Source organism: Heptranchias perlo, chromosome 16 (genome assembly GCF_035084215.1).
Source record: "Heptranchias perlo isolate sHepPer1 chromosome 16, sHepPer1.hap1, whole genome shotgun sequence".
Taxonomy (NCBI): domain Eukaryota; kingdom Metazoa; phylum Chordata; class Chondrichthyes; order Hexanchiformes; family Hexanchidae; genus Heptranchias; species Heptranchias perlo.
Genome location: NC_090340.1, coordinates 44,388,092 through 44,411,885, shown reverse-complemented (window position 1 = coordinate 44,411,885; position 23,794 = coordinate 44,388,092). Strand labels below are relative to the sequence as shown.

Sequence of the window (23,794 nt, the reverse complement as noted above, 5' to 3'; positions counted from 1 at the left end):
TTATTACATTCCGTAACTGCTAGGAAAAAGACAGTTATTACTTTATATATAATGATTTGATTGATTTTCTATTCCCTAATTCCGGCATTGACTGGAGAAGTTTGGATTCTTCAACCTTGAAAGGACTTGACTGAGAGGGAACCCTACAGATATATATAAGTTAGTAAATAGTATAGAAAAGGTAAATCTAGAACAGTACTTAAAGTTAAACCATGGTGGTTGGACAAGAGGGCACAGGTTCAAACTTGTAAAAAGCAAATTTAAAAACAGATGTCAGGAAGTTGTTTTCTATACAATGACCAACACTCAGAATGGAATTCCAGATGAGGGAGTTGAAGCAAAAACATTGGAATCAATTGAGAGAACGTTGAATGCTGTGATCGGGGACTGTAAGTTCTTCTGAATGGATGAGCTAAGATTGGTTAAATAGCCTTATCAGTAATTGTCTTGTGACTCTGTAATAATTCAACTATATATATAATTTTTAGCATTGCAACTTTTAAAAATTTCCTTAATAATTAGTTTCTTAAAATGTATGTTTTAGCAGTTTATAATGGACTTTTAATTAACAAAAAATAACTCGTATGCAACATAACAGGAGTATCAGACTTCCCAAATTCTGAGGTGTGGGCTAACGACTTGCTCTCATATCTCTGCCAATACTAATTTGAATCAATCTCTAGGAAGTATGTGATAGCACCCCAGCGATTTTTCTCCACCCATTTCCTCCTTCCATGAGCAGGATCTGGCCTCCATCCAGTATTTCTTCACGGTAGTGTGATTAATATTGAAAACTCAGCATCATATGGGATTATGTGTAGTCCACCACTTGACACTATATCATTGCTTCAGTGTGCTATACCATGGTTATTGGCTGGATTTGTCCTTGGGTGAAAGCAGTGTTTTTATTCACCATGGCACCCAAACCTTCTACAGTGAATAGTCAATTTTATGTTCACTAGCATCAGCAGAATTATGACAGTAATCCTTTAGTGATCTCAGTAACAATGATATTATTGCTCTGTTGTAAAGGTTAAGTGAATAATGTTTTTTTCAAACAACTCATTTACTTATCAGCAATAATTGCCAGACAATTTCTTGTATGTTGTTAATTGTTTGAAATACAATATATCATGACTTTTAAATTACTACAATTTGGCGGTTTGCAACAGAAGTCAATCATGTCTGATGTAAAATTTTAGCTGTAAAATGTAATCTAAACAAATCTATTTTGCATAACAAGGGTAAACTATGTAAATAAAATAAAAAGAATCTGCAAAAGTTGGAAATTTAAAATAAAAACAAAAATTCTGAAAATATACATCAGAGCAGTCAACATCTATAAAGAGAAAAGACAGGTTAATCTTTTAGGTGTAAGATTCTTCAGAACTAAAAACTGAAAAATAATCAAGCCTCTGTACGTCGGACTTGAAAGATAACAGATAGGGACAGGGAACAACAAACGCTCCAATGATTTTTGAATGACCTTCAAACTGCTTAAAAGAAAAGCAGGAACCTGTTGAATGTACAAAAGATCATTGTGGTGAGGTAATGAAAAGACATTAAAAGGAAAAAAAAACAATGTGTAAATAGTTAGTATGGTGAAAGCATGGGAAAAAAAGGGCACACCTTGACTAACCAGCTGTGCATTTGCCTGTTTTTATTTTCGGGCGTAACAATTTTACAGGATGAACAAAAACAGAAAATGCTGGAAACTCTCTGCAGGTCAGGCAGCATCTGTGAAGAAAGGAAGGTAGGGTTACCGTTTCAGGTCTGTGACCCTTTGTTCTGATGAAGGGTCATTGACCTGAATCATTAACCTGCTGAATACTTCCAGCATTTTCTGTTTTTATTTCAGATTTCCAGCATTATTTGCAGTATTTTGCTTTTTGTTTTAAAGGATGAAACTCTGGATTAGGCAGAAACTAGTTTGAGAATTTCCACTTCTGTTCACTTTTCAGTATTTACTGGGTGACATCAACTGTGTTTGATTGCTGCTTGATGAACAAACACTTTACACAAGTATAGCTCAGCGCCATGTTACCTAGGAGCTTGACTATAACTTCCATAATCTAAACAGCTTGATAAGTAATGTTCTATGGCACAGTTTATAGTGCTTCACCTGCCTCTGCAGTGCTTAGAGCAGTCCATTATGCCCTCTGCCTCAAAAATCAATTTGGCCTGCTATGTTTTTTCAGGCGTGAGAAGCCCTAGAGTTAAGGCAACTTGGTCAGCAACTTCCGCGGCTGCCTGCACTGGATCATTAAGGCCAGCTCTGCACTCTTCTCACCCGACCATCTCTTCCCTTATCTGCTTCTCTATAACTTGGTGTCGACGTCATGTCCTACTAAAAAATGGAATGGCATGGACAAATAAACTCCCACTTCTGCGATCCCTGCATAACTGAAATATTGCAGCCAAACTGGCCATGGGTAACTCTGTGGTCATTCACAGTCTCCTAATGCGCATATCTTTGCCCTTTACATAACGGTAGTCTTTCATCAGTCTGCCATGCACCATTGTAGCACAGTGTTGAAAGGGGCTACCTAGGGGCCAGGGGGAGGGGGTGGTGTTGTAAAGGAGTAGCATTGATTTCAATGGAAATGAAAAGCGGGTGGGTTCTATAATGGGTGAGAAATCCGCTCTGCCAGTTTACTGATAAGCATTGAAGGTGAAAATTACTCTCATAGATTGACATGGAAGTACAGAGACGATAGGACAGGTCAGTATAGTTGTTTTTTTATGCAGAACAAGATATGAGGTTAGAGGAAATAATTAAACATAAATTTAGTGCAGCTAAGGTATGGGGTGTCATGGATTGATGTAAGGGATAGTAAAGGAAGCTAATTGTGAGTATCTGTTACAGATTACCAACTCAGAATGAGGCTTCAAATGCGGAAGTTTGCAAAAAATTTGGAATGTATGTTTGAATGGGAATATAATCATCATAGGGGATTTTGATTTACTGAAAATTATTTCGGAGGACTATAGTTAGAGCAGAAGCAGAGATTTAAAGGTAGAAATTCCAATGGTGCCATTGTGGAACTTGCAACTGACATTTTGGCCTCCTCATAACTCTCTCCTAAATACCTGGGACGGGTCATTGCCATAATGGAACCGTGCCAGATGGGGAACAACAGGGACGCTCACCTAATAGACTACATGGAATCTTGGTGTTGCACTCGAGGGCGAGCAACAAGTCAGTCAGATTGAAGCTATGAGGTGCATTAAACTTTCTGAGTTTTGCTGCCACGATGATAGACCACAGTACCCAACAACATTTGATCCTTCTGAGATTGATTGCTGTTTGAATTTGTCACAGTGGGGACCCCCATGTGGCTTAGAACAGCATCAGGGCTTTGGTGAGACCTCACCTTGAGTACTGTATACAATTGTGGTCTCCTTACCTAAGGAAGGACATACTTGCCATAGAGGTGGTGCAACGAAGGTTCACCAGGTTGATTCCTGGATTGAGAGGGTTGTCCTATGAGGAGAGATTGAGTAGAATGGGCCTATAGTCTTTGGAGTTTAGAAGAATGAGATCTCTTTGAAACATATAAGATTCTGAGTGGGCTTGACAGGGTAGATGTGAGGCTGTTTTCCCTGGCTGGAGAGTCTATAAGTAGGGAGCATAGTCTCAGGATAAGGGGTCGGCCATTTAGGACTGAGATGAGGAGGAATTTCTTCTCTCGGGGTTGTGAATCTTTGGAATTCTCTACCCGAGAGGGCTGCAGATGCTCAGTTGTTGAGTATATTCAAGACTCAGATCGATAGATTTTTGGACTCTAAGGGAATCGAGGGATATGGGAATTGGGCAGGAACGTGGAATTGAGGTCGAAGATCAACCGTGATCTTGTTGAATGGTGGAGCAGGCTTGAGGGGACGCATGGCCTACTCCTGCTCCTATTTCTTATGTTCCTATGTTCTATGCTTGCTGTCTACAGGCATAGACCAGAAGCACCCCAGACATAGCCCCAAAGTTGGGTTATGGGGAGGGGAGGCAGGCAGAAGAAATGCCCTTGCCTCCTCATTTGGAATTTGCCTTGATGAGCAATGAGGCAAAAACCCGAGGGATCCAAGTTCTGCCCCAACTTTTGGTCCCTCTGCCATAAATGGAATTTCTTTGCTTGACTCCGTGGATATGGTCATGGATTGCTTTTTTACACAGATAGCTCAGGAGCATGCGACAGGAAGTTAACTTTGGATCAGGTTTGCTGTACCAAACCAGAGATGATTGAACAAGTTAAGCTTAGATAACATCTTGAAAATTATAGAAAATGCTTTTAAAAATGTATATTTTTTTAGAGCACAACGACAATTTCACAAATAGCGATGTGTATCGTAACGGTAGTTCTTCAGTTTAAGTGTACGAACGCAGTACGAAAAACTTTTCATGACTAGCCACAGCTAGCAGAAACACATGCTCAATTCATCAATGAGAAGTAGTGATGACAGTCATGGAGAAGTTTGCAGCAAAGACCAACCTGCTCGAATGACTGGAGAAAGTATGATGGTGAATAGCATCCCTCGGGCACCAGAAGAAGTAAAGGAGGTGGATGAAATAACCTGGAACTAAATACATTCGGTAACAGGTGAGATGGTTATTAATAGGCCATGAAGATCTTCATGCTGTCTTGGCGGAGTCTGTCAAAAAGTCATGCACGCAAAATAAACGAAGTGGAGTGGCAGTGCATCTTTGAATTGTTAATGTTTTATCCATTCTTAAATTCTAACATGTAAAATATTTCTTCTGAGGTCATTTGTAATTGAAGAATGAATTAATTAGGAAGCATTTCCCAGAAAAACTTGCCATATTTAAATATGTTTTAAATTTCAACAGGTATATAGAATTGAACTAGTTGTTTGCACACCTGCAAGATGGAAATTTTATTGCCTATCCTTGACCAATTCTATCCTTGATATTTCACCAGTTTTGGTAGCATGCAACAACTTAAATGACAGGAGGTGCTAGTACCATGGAATTAGCTTACTGCAGTGTCAGATTTTCAAATCATCCCTCCTTGAGTTGGAATGTGTCTATATACATAGCCAATTGGCTGAAAACTCATTAAGCTAATTACAGTAAGAATTCTAAGTAAGAATTTTAAGCTGCTGCTGGAACATGAACTCTGAGAATTAAGCTTATGCTCAGTAACAGAAATTTGATGCCTTAAGCATTTTACTACTGAAGCGTATAATATTTCAGTAGGTTCACTGTTCATATAGCATGTTTCAGGGTGCTCCATATAAGTGCGCCATTTGAACTTCGGCCATGCAACGTACACTGGCGATTGCCAATTTTTTTCCCTACCAATCTTCTCTCTTTCACTCCTCTGCTGACAGCATTAACTCCTTGCTGACGTAGGGTATCAGCAGTGAGTATTTGCAAGTTTTTCAAGTCTGACATATTGTTCACTGATTGGAAACTCAAATGGAAGGAGGCTCACAAGCACTTCCTGAAACTGACACAGGGATATGGTCAATTACAGCCCACACCTGTCATATGATGGGTGACGATCAACATGGATTTCATGTAGTAAGCAGGCTAGGGTCAAAGAAAATGTGACTGGCTGAGTAATAGCGACATTTGGTAAAATGCTCCTATGCTTTAGGTTAACATAAAAAGGCCGCGGGGTAAAGAGTGAGACACAAAATAAAAGAGGTAGAGAAGGTAGGGGACAAAGAGTACTGCGAAAGAGAAAGAAAGGGTGGCTGAGGGAGCTTAATTTGTAAATGAATTGAGAAAGGAAGTGAAAGAAAGAGAGAAACAAGACAGATCACCATTTTGAGAAAGGGAAAGGGATGGAGAGGGGAAAACAAATATAGGAAGGAAGAAGCAGAAAGAAAGGGGAAAAGATTAGACTAGGGCAAGAATTGGGAGAAAGGAATAGTGTGGGAGAAAGAGAAACAGTAGGGGAAGAAGATGCTGAGAAAGGGAGAAGGTGGTGAGAATTGTAATTGAGAAGGAAATAGGATGTAAAGAGGCATAGGGGAGATTTTAATTGCTAGCAGACAATGGGCGTGCAGTGGATGGAGCGTCCATCCTTTAATGCCAACAGGAGGTCCGAGCCAATTAGAGGCCCAGACCTCTTTTCCATGCCACTAGTGAGCTCCATGCCCTGAACAGACATCCTGCTGCAGCTCACCAGCTCCAGGCCAGTGCAATATCAGGTGGCTTGGAATCTGAGCTGGCTGGCAGGCAGGTAGGCTCCGGAGTGGGGAGGTAGAGAGAGAACACATTGCATTGGGAGGGGCGGCTGGACATTGCAGTGGGGGGAAGTCAGATAATGAATCTGGCCAGATGTTGAGCGAGATTCCGGAACTTTCATTTAAATGGAGCCTTACCGTTAAGATTGGCAGGGCATCCAAATCCCGAATACTTCGGGTGCATTGCCAGCTACCGGGCTCATGGGCAACGTTCCCCCCCCCCCCCCACCTCGGAAAAATCAAGGCCTCTGACTATTATTCTCAATCCTCCTTAATGCAGAAGCCCTAAGACCAATCATAGCATCTCAATTGCTGGCCAGCAAAGAGATCAGTTGACAGCACACAACAGGAATTAAGTCTGGGATCTTCTAATCTGTGTAATTTAGTAAAATCCTGGACAAGAGTAGTACCTGCATTTTACATCCACATTTCCTCAGATGGAAATCTCTCATTTCAGCTGAGCAGTTGGCATCTGGTTGAGGCCAAGTGTTTCCACACACAGAGAAACATAATTAGTGAGTGAGTCACTCTTGGTTGCTCTTATGCGCCTCCAGGGCCTGGTTATAGAGTGGTATGAACAGATTATGGGGAGCAGATCACCTGTCTTTGACTTTTTGACTGCAAAGTGATGTGTGGGACTGCCTAAAGGAGATTTTACCAATTACATGTGGAAAGAGAGCTTGCTAACCGTCTTTTCATAAATGCTGATTCATTGTAGTTACATTAGATTTTCAAATGTTTCATAGTTTGGTTTTAATTTTTATTTTGCCACATAGGATTGAGTTTATTATGCAGTACACAATACCTGACAGTGCCTTGAGGCACTCTTTTATCTCTTACCTTTTGATATGAAGAGCCATTTTTACATCCTCAAAATAAATAAATGTTGGTTTATTTCTGCCATCTTTTAGTTGAGGAAATAACTTCATCCAGTGCATTATAGAAACTATCATCTGAGCAGTCAAGGCATGTCCTGGCAGAGTCTGTCTAAAAGTCATGCAGTCAAAATAAACTAAGTGAAGTGGCTGTGCAACTTTGAATTGTTAATATTTCATCCATTCTTAAATTCTAATATGTAAAATATTTCTTCTGAGATAAATTGTAATTGAGGGATGAATTAATTAGGAAGTATTTCGCAGAAAAACTAGCCATATTTAAATGTGCTTTAAATTTCAACAGATATATAGAATTGAGCTAGTTGTTTGCATTCCTGCACGACAGAAATTTTATTGTCTATCCTTCACAAATTCTATCCTTGATATTTTCACCAGTTCTGGTAGCATGCAATAACTTAAATGACAGGAGGTGCTAGTACCATTGGAGTAGCTTATTGCGTGTCAGATTTTCAAACCAACCCTCCTTGAGATGGAATGCTGTCTATATGCATAGCTAACTTTCTGAAAACTCATTAAGCTCATTACACAAACATGCTGAATGAGTAAGAATTTTAAGCTGCCAATAGAACGTAAACTGTCTGAGAATTAAGCTTATGCTCAGTAATAGAAATGTGATGCCTTAAGCATTTTACTACATTCAGTAAGTTTAATGTTAATGTAGCATGTTTCAGAGTGCTTCATGTAAGTGAGCCATTTGAACCCTGGCCTTGCAACGTACACTGGCGACTGCACAGTTTTTTCCCCTATCAATCTTCTCTCCTTCCATCCTCTGCTGAAAGCATTGACTCCTTGCTGACGTAGGGTATCAACAGTGAGTATTGGCAGGCTATTCAATCATGGCGGTACCACAGCTGAGCCTGACTTATTGTTCACTGATTGGAAACCCAAATGGTACGAGGTTCACAAACACTTGCACTGGTACCATTCACTTTCTGAAACTGACACAGGTATATGGTCAATTACAGCTCGCACCTGTCATATAATGGGTGACGATCAACATGGATTTCATGTAGTAGGCAGGCTAGGGTCAAAGAAAATGTGGTCGGCTGATTTTACCAATTACATGTGGAAAGAGAGCTTGCTAACCATCTTTTCATAAATGCCGATTCACTAGCCAGTGTCAGTAGTTACATTAGATTTCCGAATGTTACATAGCTTGGTTTTTATTTTGCCACAAAGGATTGAGTTTATGACAGTGCCTTGAGGAACTCTTATCTCTTATCTTTTGATATGAAGAGCTATTTTTACATCTTCAAAGTAAATAAATGTTAGCTTGTTTCTACCAGCTTTTAGTTGAGGAAATAACTTCATCCAGTGGGTTATAGATACTATCATATGAGTAGTCAAGGCATGTCTTAGCTTTAAAACAAATTTATTTATACTAGCACTAAACAGCATTTGAGCTTCTACAGAGCAGCTCGAGTAACTTTGTTTACACACACATTCCAATATTAATCCCCCAACTGATTCCCTTAAAAGTGGAAATGCATTCTCGTCATTGATTCTGAGGTCATTTTTTCTCCTAGACCTCACAATTTGCAGACTTTTTGGACATGTGGAGTGGAAATTCATTTTGGCATGTTTTCATGTCTGTTGGCTGCATGATTTCTGGTTCCTGCAGTTCTGTTGCATATTTTATACAAGAGTGCAATAAAACATGGACAGAATGGTCCTTTTACGCTGTAAGTTGTATGATTCTATGAACATTAGATTGGTCATGATTTACTGAAATCCATTAACTTTTTATGATTAAAATATGTATGTGTGGTAACAACGTGAGGATAAATGAACTGCCTGGGTGTCATCTAGTACTAGGGCACATTTACTTTATTACTCTATATGTGATTCACTTTTATCTACTAGGGAACATTTTGAGTCGGACAGTATTGTTAAAAATAATTGTGCATATTTGTTGTGTAACTAAGTTTAAAATGGATTGTAGGGGACACAACGTAATTGTCTAGCTTTCAAGCTGAAATGTATTCTTTTCAACATGCCATCATGTGACTCTGAAAATAATCACTGATACCTCCCTGTGAAAATGATTGGATTCCAGGTCCAGAAAACCCTTTCTTGCCCTCACCATTCTGAACAATTTCATGCAGAGAAATTGATAAATGGTGAAAATTATGACAGAGGATAAAATCAAGACAGTTTAGATCACATCACAGATTATGTGTGAATCTGAAACAGTTTATAATTGTTATGTATCCCATGATAGAGATTATAGTCTTGATGTCATTTCCTTTTGCCCATTATTGTTTATAATATATATATGGTGGAGTTTATAGGCTAGGCTTATTCCATATCAACTTCACTATTTTGTGTGCTGGCTGTTAGCGTTATGTGGATATTGACGGCTAGTGCATTCTTCACAACTGATGCATAATCTGTGCTATACAATTAAATATTGTGGGGTGTCCAGTGCAAGTTATTGAATGATGATCAACAGTTAGTTATCAGGAAATAATATATTATGTAAAATGGCAATTCTCTTAGAAAATGCAAATTATTTTTCTGTAACTTTACACTTTCATCCTTTTATGATGTGCTAAACAGTCACTTGAGAAATGAATCAGTTGGAACAGATTTGCTTTGAAACAGCTCCAGTAGCACAGAGTACTGCAAAGCCTTATGGATCCACGCCCAATTCACAAAATGTTTTACCAAGGGGAGCCCTTATTCCCTGTGACCCAGAGAGTACCTTTACTTTATCAGCATTTAGGTAATTTGTCATGAGCCTGAGGTTTAAATAGAGAACCCACTTCACTGTATTTCGGCTTTTTAGTCATATCATGTGCCCGCTTATCAACTCGCTTGACTTCAGAAAGCTGTAGGATAGGCATTTCACTAGACCATGACTCAGGCTAAAAACTGACAAAATCATTTATTCAACAGGAAATGTTTAGCATTTAGAAATGTATAGTAAGCAGTAGAAACAGCACCGATTTACAGCAGGTACAGGCTAACTATGACATATGGTAAGCATTAGCATGCTTGGGAGGAACTGGTGACTTTGGACCTATGATTCCCAAAGCTTTCCGCCATTGAGAGTTTCCTCGCCTCATGACTGGGACCGTTGTAGACTAATTGATGGAGATTGATTGCCATGATTAGTCAACAACTGCATTGTCATTGTGCTATGCAAGTACCAAAATGGTCGAAGGCAAACTAGATGGACCTTGGTTTTTTTTTATCTAGCTATTCCTATGTTCCGAACTATCCCTCCTTGTAAGACAAGCCATTGTGTCAGCTATGTGCTAAACTGCAGTGTAAACTGGACTGGGCACAGGGTCCTGGATATTAATCTTTAAATGCCAGTTTTTGGCTGAGTATTTCCAGATGGTTTCAAACCGGCCCATTTTATTAGACAAGCTGAAAAATATTTTTCAAAATAAAATGGTCAGGGAAAAGGGAATCTAAATATGTGTCTCTTAAACTCAAAAAGAGCTATCAAACACATATACAAACAAAAACCTCGAGAGCCTGTATTTGAATTGAATGGCTTTGTTTCTCCTTTAGTCACTTGGCTATATATAGAGCTCGATTTTAGCACCCGCGATCAGGTACGTTCGTGGCGGGGGGGCTGCGAAAATCGGGGATTCCCGGGGCGGGTCTGGAGCCCGGCTCCAACCCGCCCACTTCCGGGTTCCCCAGTGACGCGCTGACATGCACACGCAGCCCCCCATGTGGGACTCCCACCGGCAATTAAAACCGGGATTTTGCAATGAACTGAGACTGTTTCCCGTACTGGGGGAAACACTCCCAGTTGAAATGGATGTGTTGCAGCCACCAGCCTGTGGCAGCTGCAAAGGTCCATTTGATAGCTGGGGGCGGGGGGGATGGGGGGGTGGGGTGGTGGGAGACTCTTACTCATTGCAGGAGGCCACTCTGTCACTTTGGACAAAGTTTGGCCTCCACCACCCTCCTCCTAACAATAAAATTCACCAACTTGCACACTTACCCCGGGGTCCAGACACATGTACCTACCTTGCGGACCCCCTCAGATGTACATCTTCCGGATGGGGGCCGCCATAGCTGCAGTCATGACCTCCTCGGAGGTCGAACAGCATCATCAGCCTCGCCGGCCACGCCGTCCACCTCTGACACGTGGAGCTCCACAATACAGTGCTGTGACACATCCACCTGCACAGCAGGAGGGAGGGCAACTGCAGAGAGAGATGCGTCGCAGAGGGCACTACCCTCGCCACAGGGTCCACAGACTGAGGCTCAGCTTCCTGGACCTCTCTGAGCAGCAGTGCACACGGAGGCTCAGAGTCACTCGACATGTAGTCGTGGACATCTGCAGCCTCTTTCATGCCGAGCTGCTCCCGGCTGGCCCGAGCACCATCTTCTTACCTGTCGCTGTCAAAGTCACCACTGCACTCAACAACTTCTCCTCCGCACCCTTCCAGGGTTCCACGTCTCTCAGTCGTCTCCACAAAAGAGCCCTGCAAATACACCTACACCCACTCTGCAGTGACACAATGGGTGGCATCAGTTGTGGGTCTTCATAGTGATCCTCAGGGAAGGGCATTATTGCACAAACCAGACAAGATTCGCAAAGACGTGGCAGTAGTGGTGACAATATAATATGTTATGTGAGTTGATCAGAAATTAAATATAGGTAAACACCATGACAAACCCTCAAACACCCTTGTGCATCCCCTTCATGCTCACGACACATTTGCCTTACGCTTCCTACTGCACATATGTGATGCTTGCCCTGTGGCTGCAGCACAGGTAGTGGCAGGTTGAGTGAGGCTGACCGTGAAAGAGATGCTTGAGAGGGTGAGTATGAGATAGAGCCATGAGATTGTATGAGGATTGGGTTGAGTGGTAATGGTGGGATGAGTACTGGCGAGGTGAGTAAGTGCAGGTAAGATGAGGATGAGGTTTGAGTGGGTATGAGGGGTGATGTGACAGAGTAGTGTTAGCATTGTAGAAGGAGATGTGGGGTGGGGGCGGTGATGTGGCAGACGGAAGGGAGGGGAATGAGTAAGTGTACTCACTTCGGCTGACCTACTTAGGTGATTGAAGCGCCTCCTGCACTGTATGCAGGTGCTCGATATGTTGGTGGTGCAGGTGACCTCCTCTGCCACCTCGAGCCAGGCCTTCTTGGTGGCAGAGACAGGCTGCTTCCTCCCGCCCACTAGGGGGAAGATCTCTGTCCTCCCCTTCATACTAAGCCCATCCAATGATACCTGGAGTGAGGCATCATTAAACCTGGGAGCAGCCTTCCCCCTGGGCTGCTCCATGCTGTAATTTTTCCTATTTGTTGCAGCATCAGTCAGTGGAGGACTGCCCCTTTAAATAGGGCTCCTCCAGCTGATAGACCTTACTGCGCATGCGCAGCCCGCCCGGGAAACCTGGAAGCACAGGTAAGTGGCTCCAATTAGCCTACGATTCTGTGTGGAGCACACTGATTTCACCGGGCGCGTTACCCACGCGCCCAGTCGACCTCCCGCTAAGAACCCGCCGCCCTGATAATATCGAGCCCATAATATCTGTGTTCTGTTGGTTCTTGTTTTGAGTATGATTATGTATCAAAGCAAGCCAGGCCATTTTCTGTGAGTGTATGTAGCTTTGAACCCCATATATATTGTGAGAAAAAGAAAAAAGCAATGCCATGAAACATCATAATCAAAATTGCTACGGAGTTTTTAATTTGACTGTTCAGTTCTATCAAATGTGCATAGTTTCCTAACTTTTGACAATTGAATCTACAGTTGACACAAAGTTAAAATCAAGTAATACTACCAAGGATAATCTATTATCTTTGGGAAAGAAATTTAGGGGAGATATGATCCTAGTTTTTAAAATAATGAAGGGAAATTGCTGCATTGAGAGGATACCTTCTGCAAATACAAGATAAAAGAATATGACATAATTATAAGCTAAGCTTGCCTAAGCTTTTGGCATTGTCTACTTATGGACTAGAATGCCATTTAGTGTGGTGAATACATTTGAAGCATTGAAAAGAAATTGGATTGATTTCTGATTTGGCCAGGATTGGAGGGATACAGGTTTAGAGAGAGATAGAGTTGACAGTGTCCAAATTGGGAAACGGTTAAATGAATACTATAAGATAGGGAGCTGGAGGCCGGATATTTGTGTCAAAATCAGTGTGTTGGCTGCATATAATTATGCAGAAATGTCAGCTCCCATGCATAAAAAATGAAAGGCCACTCCATCTTCCAAACCAGGAATGAGAACCACTTACACACAAAAATGCAAGACTCACAGATATCAAACATGAAGCCCATTGTTTCCCCTTTCCCCCTTCTTCCTTTTCCCTTCATAGAATCGTAAAAAATTTACAGCACAGAAGGAGGCCATTCGGCCCATCATGTGCGTGCAGGCCAAAAATGAGCCACCCAGCCTAATCTCACTTTCCAGCACTTGGCCCATAGCCCTGTAGGTTATGGCACTTCAAGTGCATATGCAAGTACTTTTTAAATGTGATGAGGATTTCTGCCTCTACTACTCTTTCAGGCAGTGATTCCAGACCCCCACAACCTCTGGGTGAAAACATTTTTCCTCAGCTCCCCTGTAATCCTTCTACCAATCACTTTAAATATATGCCCCCTGGTTATGATTATTGACCTCTCTGCTAAGGGAAATAGGTCATAGAGTCATAGAACGGTTACTGCACGGAAGGAGGCCATTCGGCCCATCGAGTCCATGCCGGCTCCATGCAAGAGCAATCCAGCCAGTCCCACTCCCCCGGCCTATCCCCATAGCCTTGCAAATTTTTCCTTTCAAGTACTTATCCAGTTGCCTTTCGAAGGCCATGATTGAATCTGCCTCCACCACCCATTAAGGCAGTACATTCCGGATCCTGGCCACTCGCTGTGTAAAAACGTTTTTCCTCATGTCACCTTTGGTTCTTTTGCCAATCACCTTAAAACTATGTCCTCTGTTTCTTGACCCTTCTGCCAATGGGAACAGTTTCTCTCTGTCTACTCTGTCTAGGCCCTTCATGATTTTCAATACCTCTATCAAATCTCCTCTCATCCTTCTCTGTTCCAAGGAGAACAACCCCAGCTTCTCCAGTCTATCCACACAACTAAAGTCCCTCATCCCTGGAATCATTCTAGTAAATCTCTTTTGCATCCTCACTAAGGCCTTCACATCTTTCCTAAAGTGCGGTGCCCAGAAATGGACACAATACTCCAGCTGTGGCTGAACCAGTGTTTTATAAAGGTTCATCATGACTTCTTTGCTTTTGTACTCTATGCCTCTATTTATATAGCCCAGGATCCCGTATGCTTTTTTAACCGCTTTCTCAACCTGCCCTGCCACCTTCAACGATTTGTGTACATATACCCCCAGATCTCTCTGTTCCTGTACCCCTTTTAGAATTGTGCCCTTTAGTTTGTATTGCCTCTCCTCATTCTTCCTACCGAAATGTATCACCTCGCATTTTTCTGCATTAAATTTCATCTACCATGTGTCCACCCATGCTACCAGCCTGTCTGTATCCTCTTAAAGTCTATCACTATCCTCCTCACTGTTCACTACACTTCCAAGTTTTGTGTCATCTGCAAATTTTGAAATTGTTTCCTGTACACCGAAATCCAAGTCATTAATATATATCAAGAAAAGCAGTGGTCCTAGTACTGACTCCTCGGTAACACCACTGTACACCTCCCTCCAGTTTGAAAAACAACCGTTCACCACTAATCTCTGTTTCCTGTTACTTAGCCAATTCTGTACCCATGCTGCTACTTTTATTCCATGGGCTTCAATCGCCACCCGTTGACCATTATCCTTTGCTTCCTATCCACTCTATCTAGGACCTTCATAATTTTGTACACCTCAATTAAATCACCCCTCAGCCTTCTCTGTTCCAAAGAAACCAACCCCAGCCTTTCCTCATAGCTAAAATTCTCCAGTCCTAGCAACGTCCTCCTAAATTTCCTCTGTACCCTCTCTCGTGCAATTACATCCTTCCTGTAATGTGGTGACCAGAACTGTACGCAGTGCTCTGGCTGTGGCCTAACTAGTGTTTTATACAGTTCTAGCATAACCTCCCTGCTCTTATATTCAATGCTTCGATTAATAGAGGAAAGTATCCGTATGCCTTCTTAACCACCTTACCTACCTTCAAGGATCTGTGGACATGCACTCCAAGGTTCCTCACTTCCTCTACACCTCTCAATTTCCTTCCATTTATTGTGTATTCCCTTGTCTTGTTTGCTCTCCCTAAATGCATTACCTCATACTTCACCGGATTGAATTCCATTTGCCACCTTTCTGCCCACCTGACCAGTCCATTGATATCTTCCTGCAGTCTACAGTTTTCTTCCTCACTATCAACCACACGGCCAATTTTTGTATCATCTGCAAACTTTTTTATCATGCCCCCTACATTTAAGTATGACCTTGTCAAAAGCCTTGCTAAAATCCATGTAGACTACATCAAACGCACTACCCTCATTGACCCTCCCTCCTCAAAAAATTCAATCAAGTTAGTCAGACACGACCTTCCCTTAACAAATCCACGCGGACTGTTGTTGATTAATCCATGCCTTTCTAAGTGACGGTTTTTCCTGTTTCTCATAATTGATTCCAGTAGTTTGCCCACCTCTGAGGTTAGACTGACTGGTCTGTAATTACTTGGTCTTTCCCTCTCTCCCTTTTTAAACAATGGTACAACATTAGCTGTCCTCCAATCCACCATGCCTGTATCCAGGGCGGATTGTAAAAAGACCGTCAGAGCCTCCACTATTTCCTCCCTTGTTTCTTTTAACGGCGTGGGATACATTTCATATGGGCCTGGTGATTTATCTACTTTCAAAGATGCTAATCCTCTTAATACTTCCTCTCTCACTATGTTTATCCCATCCAATATTTCTGACTCCTCCTCCTTAACTACAATGTCTGCATTGTCCCTCTCCTTCGTGAAGACAGACGCAAAGCATTCGTTAAGAATCATACCCACATCTTCCACCTCCACATATAGGTTACCTTTTTGGTCTCTAGTTATCCTCTTGCTCTTGATGTATTTATAAAACATCCTTGGGTTTTCTTTGATTTTACTTGCCAATATTTTTTCACGCCCTCTCTTTGCTTTCCTAATTTCCTTTTTAATTTCACCCCTTCACTTTCTACACTCCTCTAGGCTTTCTGTAGCATTGAGCTCTTGGTGTCTGACATAAGCTTTCCTTTTTTTGCCTTATCTTACCCTGTATGCTCCTTGACATCCAGGAGACTCTAGATTTGGCAGTCCCACCCTTTTTCTTTGTGGGAACATGTTTACTCTGAACGCCTTGACTCTCCCTCTTGAATGCCTCCCGCTGCTCTGACATTGATTGGCCTTTCCATAACTAATTGTCCTTTTCCATAACTATGCTATTTCACACTTCATTTCCTCATCCTTTCCCTATTTTCTCTCCCGATCCTCACCACTCCTATCTCCTCTCCCTTCCTTCCATCCTCCCACCCCCCCGACCTCCTCCAAACCCCAAATCCTCCTTTTCCTAGCCCTTGAAGCTTGAGAACTCGGCAGCTTCAACTCTTAGTTCCCAAGCTTATAGAATTAGTATAGGCCAATTCCTGGTTGATTGGACAGTGGTCTTTTTTTGTCCTCCAAGCCCGGGTAGTTCAAAGAGCTCAAGTCAAAGTCAGATTTGCACGTAAGTGTACAATGAAGAAAGGAACCAGAAGGCGGTTTTACAGGCTGGATCAAATTAGCTTGTCAATTCAAATCCCACTCCAGAGTTACCAGTTCAGTGCACCTTAGAGAAAGGGTTTTTAAAATTAATATATTGTGACCTTGAGAAAATGGCTTGTTTTGGTATTTTTATCATAATAGCAAGAGCTTGTGTATATTTGCATCTTTTGAGGTGTATCCCTCAGTTGAAACGCGCTATTGTTTGGAGTGGCAGAGTGAAACATTTTTGCTTCTATGATTACTGAACATATACAAGTTTCTGCTACCCTCTCTCAGATTCTGGTATTAAACACACACTCGAGGACGAAATTACTGCATAGTATGAGGAGATGCCTTTTGAGATTTTTAAAATAAATACATTTTTTTGCAGTGTACTGTATCTCTAGATTGGCAGTTGTTTAATTTATAGCATTTGATCAGTTATAGTATAATAATTTAAATTCTTCTGTTTTCAGATTATTTGGCCTAAAGGATATTATCCATTCAAATTGCAGCAGTCCTCATCAGCTTATCCTCAATGTGAATCATGCGTGGCCTGCCTACGCAAATCCTGCGATCCTACTACTACTTTATTATACTGTAGCATCACTCCTGAAGCTGAAGAAAAAGGCATCTGGCCAGACAGTAAGTGTAAATTGATTAGCATACTAGCATCAGGCATTGGTGGTCAAACAATAGTAGCCGAATACCAATTTCCTTTACACTTTGTTAGTTTGGTGTTGCTCGTGTTGCATTTAGGTTGAAGGACTTCTGCTGAAGACAGCCCCAACTTTGGTGGCTGGACTATAAGATAAATGAAGTGGAATTGCTGCCTCTTGAGGTGTGAAAGCCCAGCCACTCACTTTTTCTTTCATATGAATGGGTGTGATTGGCAGCTTGGATGGTAACAACTCCCTGGTGACAATACAGATCAGGAAGGTCCCAGGTTTGATCCACTGTCCGTGCTGAGTTAGCAGGGGTGGAGGTGGGGGGGTGGTGGTGGTTGCAGTTGATTTAAGTTCTCTGGATGATACTAAGTTATACAGACTAGACAGTAGAGCTGGATGGCATTGGTGGGGCAGACATGCCTGAACTGGGATTTTGACACATCTGTTTTACACCATTTGTGCAGCCTCAGGTCAGTAACATCCACACCTCTTTAAAGCTATAAGTCCCACCATTATTGGTAGGACAAATGATCTATTGCTTGTGGCAGCCGTAGGCAGGTCCTAGGTTTGATCCCCTGTCTCTGTTTTCATTTTCGGCTGTAGATCTTTCCTTATTATTGAGGAAGGTTTGTGCATGCCACAGATCAGGAAATAGAGTCATCAGTATGCCTGTGACCAACAAAATGGCAAAGTGGTGAAGATATTTTTATTTCCCCTCTGACACTGCTGCGCTCAGAGAAACCTGAGAGAACCACCTTCTGAGATAGTTCTCTGCTCCTCTGGGGGCAGCACTCAATGACTTCAATATTTCTGCCCTCTGTAATGTAATGGGGCCAGAACACTTTGTTTCTAATGACTAATGGTGCTGGAACTCTTCAAACTTTCATTCATTTTTTTCTCGTATGACTGGGATGTGTGGTCTCGATTTGTAACCTGTTTTTTTAATAGTCCCTTTGTATTGCTGTACCACACCCTCAAGAAACAAACTCTGTTGTTTGTGGGGACGGTCAAATCAATGATATTCTAGCGATGATTCAACCATGCAGAATGGTAGAGGATTAGAGGATCTTTTTTCAGCGTTGACAGGACTGAGAGAGAAACAAAGTAATCAAGATATTCTCCCTTTCGCCGTAACCAGTAAAGAGGATTATGCTTAGAAGATTCATAAGAACACAAAAATTTTTAGGAACAAGAAAAGGTCATTAGGATCAACAACCTTATTGTACTCCAAAAGTAAAAGTGCCTTTTTTGCTCCTCATTTTGTGATGCTGGGTGATGCATTCCTTATCAGAAGAGGAAAGGGCTAAGTAATGTCAGACAAGGATTGTAAAGTATTCATGTAAAATGGCAGTGTAACAGCAGCTCCTCTGTCCCTCCCAGTGTACTCTTATATTCCATTATTTCTCTCTGTCACTCGTTCCTAAAATATTTCTGGGTGTAAATTCTGGGAGAAACGTTGTAGAAATGCATCCCCATTGCTTTTAAACATTTACTTATTTTTCATTCTTGGCCTAGATCACTTTGTTTCATTTCTTCCATATACTTGTTGTTAATCTACCAAGATGCATGTTAGGTGATTTACAAAATAATCGATCTCAAGTGGCTTGTTTCAGGTAAGACAGAGAGGATACACTGCATTACAGGCATATGTGTGTTATATGATGTGACACACGATGTATTATTCTGCTAAAGTACAGGGTGTGTCATTGTAAGGTTACAGGGTGTAATCACTCTATATTCTTGAAATCTATTACATACTGATTGCTCTTAACAGAATCTTGGGTCAAATAGAGTTCAAATTGGTTTTCCCACTTTAAAAAAAATTCTTTTAAGTTTGATTCCAAAGATCAGTTAGGGGCTACAGTGCACTCATGCTAACTTAAAGTTGGTTTTTGTGCAAAAAAAAATCAAATTGTCCAGTAATTCAAATTATATATGCTGATTGATATATTTTTATTTTATTACTCTCTATAGAACTTTATAAATGGAGAACAGTCTCAGAATTCCAAAGGTAGTACACATGTAGGTGACAATGTCAAAGTAATCTTACCTGACAAATTGAAAACAGTGGGGAACCACCGAACGTGACATATAGCCCAAATGCTACCTTTAGTGAATGTTCCATCTAAGCAGAAAAAGTGGAAGGACAGAAAATGTTAATAGATGTCTGTTTTTAGAAAAGAAAACACCCAACTCCAATGTTAAAGGCTGCCCCACCTCTGATGCCGAACAAATTTTCCACCTCTGCCCCTCCCCACTGACCAATATACTCAGCCCCAGTTTCCCCTTAAACAAGTTTTCTACCCTTGCCCCGACCCCTCGTCCCCAAGCAAGATTCCCCCCCAGACAAAATTGGGAAGAAATGTTATCAAATGTTTGTGGTAGATGGTCGCTGGAAGACACGAGTCCAAGTAAGCAGCAATTATGTTAGATGCTGAAACTCTGACGAAGCAGTAGAATTGCCAGAGTTTGATTGAAATGAGCAGCAAAGAAAGCTCCCGACGCAATACCTGCACCTCCTCCTCTGACCTAGATCTCGAACGCTTGCTGCTCAGTAGAAATCTCAGACCCCTCCCCTGGCCAATGAGCAGCAAGTTGTGACTTGCTCTCAACCCTTCCCCCATCCCGCAGGCACAAATTTCCATGCGTTCACCGCTTGCTGCATCTCGCCCACCAATCCCACCTCTTCCCTGATGGCTGCATTCCCCAGTCCAACCCACCCACTGGTTGACGATCTCTTAATCATCACCTCCACTGGCTGCTGGTTCCCCTCAGAAGCTAACCCTACCTCACCATTTCCCCTATTACAGTTCTCTGGCATCCCCATATACCAGGCAGAGACGTAGTCCACTGGAAAGTACCTCCTTCTGTGCTCCTCTCCCAACCATTCCCTTTCCTCTCTCCTCCTCTCCCCTTCCCCTCTTGTGCCCCCTCCTCCCTCACCCTCTCCATATTCTCTCCCTCCCCATCTCTCTTCCCCCCCTCCTCTCTTCCCCCCCCTCCTTTTATGCTTCCCTGCTCTCATTTTGTCCTTCCTTTCTCGTCTCACTTTCCCTTTCTGCCTCACCTTCCCCTCCCCCCCTCCCCCCCTCCCCCCCCTCCCCATCCCCCCTCCCCATCCCCCTCCCCCTCCCCATCCCCCTCCCCCTCCCCATCCCCCTCCCCCTCCCCCTCCCCCCTCCCCATCCCCCCTCCCCATCCCCCTCCCCCCTCCCCATCCCCCTCCCCCCTCCCCATCCCCCTCCCCATCCCCCTCCCCATCCCCCTCCCCCCTCCCCATCCCCCTCCCCCCTCCCCATCCCCCTCCCCATCCCCCTCCCCATCCCTTTTCCATCCCTATCCCTCCTTCACCCTACTCCACTCCCTCATCTACCTTTTCCCATCTCCTCCTCTCCCTCCCCTTCTCCCCTCCTAAATGCATCCTAGTTCTCTCACTGGCCCCGCTCTCAGATTGGTTCCACTATCCCCCCCCCTGCCCCCTGCTCGCTCTCTGACTCTACTGCACCTGAATGATTCAAATTGGCCTTGACTACCCATGTGCAACACGACTGGAGATCGACAAGAATATATATTTTATTACATCACTCTCAGCATACTCAATTCAGCCAATATATCACAGCAGCAACCATAAAAGCTTGGATAAAATTGTTCTAAATAGCCAGACTGCCAACTATTACACTTTGCCCAGGATGCACTGCTTTCTCTCTCCCCTTCCCAGGATGCTGTATTTATCTTTGTCATCAAAAAACTCAAAATCTATTTTGCAACTTCAAAATATATTCTGTCAAGTTCAACAGAAAGAACAGTGTTTGCAGAACATATAAAGAACAATTGTTTTCATTCTACTACTGTGCCTTGCAACAAATATCTAGTGTGTTTTGTGTTGGAGTATAGGACAGAGTGGCTGACCAGCAACTATGTGCTTTAACTGGACCAAGGTGCTCAAATGAAGTACTCATTACATTCATTTGTAGATTGTGACCTTAGCTGTCCTGAAAGTCATGCCAAGTATTGCTGACTTATATTTTAACTGGTGGTGGGTGCGGGGGCTAAGGTGCCAGCGAACCGTCCAGCCCCCCGGAGAGTGAGGCCCGGGAGATTTTAACTCCCAGGCTTCCTTTACATGCCCCGACACTGACTCCCGCCCAAAACCAGCGGGAATGACATCACCGCCGATGAGTGGGAGTCAGAATTTCCTGCCCAACAATTCCCAATCTTTAGGTGGAAATGGTCCCTGGCAAGATAAGTACGAATTTGGGGGGCACGAGTCTGCGGTTAGGGAAGAGTGAGGTGCCTAGGGCAGGGGAGAAACAACATATCCTGTGGAACCAAAGGAGCATTCCTTCTCCTCCTGGCTCACAAGGAATCTTAAAATTTTTTAATGAAGTTACCTACCTGGGCCTCCTATGGCCAGGGTTCATGCTGCCGCCAACTTTCGCTAGCAGGTTCGAGACTAAGTGGGCCTTAGTTTGGTCCGCGGTTAAAATGGCGTGCATATCCCGATGACGTCATCGGGATGCGACACTGCCATTTAAATTAGGCCCCCGCTTCCTTCGTGTGGGTGACCTTTCCGTGCCTGAATTCAGGCAAGTAAAAATGATGGGGGCGGTAACTTGTCAGGAATGCCATGCAATTTCCCCCCTCCCCTCTCCCCGCACCATCTTAACCCCTTGCCCACACTGTTCCAGCTGATTAAAATTATTAATACAGGCATTTACTATGTATTAATTCTTCCTTCCCTACTCTTTCAGCCAATAGCCTAGATTCAGTAATATGTTTGATAAATAAGGTGACAATTATCATTGTGTGTGAGCAAGTTGTTGTGAGCGTCTACACTTTTGTATCTTTTTAGAAAGATATAGCACAGAAAAATGGTGAAGAAGTTGAACTGGCAAATCTGGAGCCTTGGTCAACGAAACAGGATGAATCTGAAGATGAAGCTAAGGTAAGTAATGCTAAGCAGACATTGTTCAGTAAGACTACCATTAAATAGAAACCGGAAATAGATTAGATCTTTTAGGGTTTCACCCAGCGGCTACCTTCAGAGGTTGATAGCCACTACAAATATGTGAACAGTCTATAACTGGAATCTTATGGTCATTTTTTTTTCTGACCAGTTCCTGGACTGTTTATGTTTCTCAATTGAGTTGTTCAATTATTGTAATCTGAGGACAGCCAATACATCCATTTCTATATGTAAAGAATCTTACAACACCAGGTTATAGTCCAACAATTTTATTTGAAAATCACAAGCTTTCGGAGGCTTTCTCCTTCGTCAGTATTATTTTGTTGTGAGATGTATTTTTATATTACCTCTGCTTTTCCTCTTTGTGCCATACACCATTTACCTGCCGAGATATTGGGCAAACACCTTGTTTCCAGGCCTGTATTAGTGCCACTTTGCAACTGGTCACTTGAAGGTATCTGAGAGCGCGCTTTGATTTTTGTAAAAGCAAAATATTGTGGATGCTGATGCAAGGTCATTGACCCGAAACTTTAACCCTGTTTCTCTCTCCACACAGAGTATTTCCAGCATTTTCTGTTTTTATCTCCCATTTTTGTAATTTTATTTCTTCCTCACTGTGGGGAATGTGCCAGAGCTGTGCTTGGCACCTCCTCTGATTCCATGGCTGAGGTCAGGAGCTCATTATGTGGGAAACATGGTCTTGCCAGTTAGTGCTATGATATGTGCATACTCCTGTCTGCTGCATTACTATGCTACTAGACTTCATTGATTACTAACCTACACTGTTTATGGTGTTTTCTAGCCAATGCTGCAACCTACCAATGGTGAACATAGTGATGGAGACAATTACACGATACATACAATTAGTGGATTAGCCCAACCAGATGCAGTTGAATCTAGTAAGTTAGAATTTGACTAGTGATGCTGAGATGACTATTGTGGATAATTAACATATTAAACAAAACGTTTAGCAACAGTTGGGGGTGCTGAGCCTTTGTTTTCAGCTAGTCATGTATTTACATAAAGTTATATTAAAACTCCAGAACACAGAAACAGGCCATTCGGCCCAACTGGTCTATGCCAGCGTTTATGCTCCACACGAGCCTCCTCCCTCCCTGCTTCATCTAACCCTATCAGGATTCCCTTCTATTTCTTTCTCCTTCATATGTTTATCTAGCTTCCCCTTAAATGCAATTATACTATTTGCCTCAATTATTCCTTGTGGTAGCGCATTCCACATTCTTACCAATATTTGGGTAAAGAAGTTTCTCCTGAATTCCTTATTGGATTTATTAGCGACTATTTTATGTTTATGACCTCTAGTTTTGGATTCCCCCATAAATGGAAACATTTTCTCCAGGTCTACCCTATCAAACCCTTTCATTATCTTAAAGACCTC

At 42.4% G+C, this 23,794-nt stretch overlaps 1 protein-coding gene across 4 annotated transcripts in view; it reads left to right on the top strand.

Annotated features, from left to right (window-relative positions):
• Positions 1–23,794, top strand: part of piezo1 (piezo type mechanosensitive ion channel component 1 (Er blood group)) — a 334,545-nt gene that overhangs the window by 189,110 nt on the left and 121,641 nt on the right. For all 4 annotated transcript variants that reach the window (XM_067998049.1, XM_067998050.1, XM_067998048.1 and 1 more), the window contains exons 8-10: positions 17,238–17,406; positions 22,282–22,374; positions 23,198–23,294. In XM_067998049.1, the coding sequence (XP_067854150.1) occupies positions 17,238–17,406; positions 22,282–22,374; positions 23,198–23,294 (359 nt within the window). The remainder of the gene's footprint in view (positions 1–17,237; positions 17,407–22,281; positions 22,375–23,197; positions 23,295–23,794) is intronic.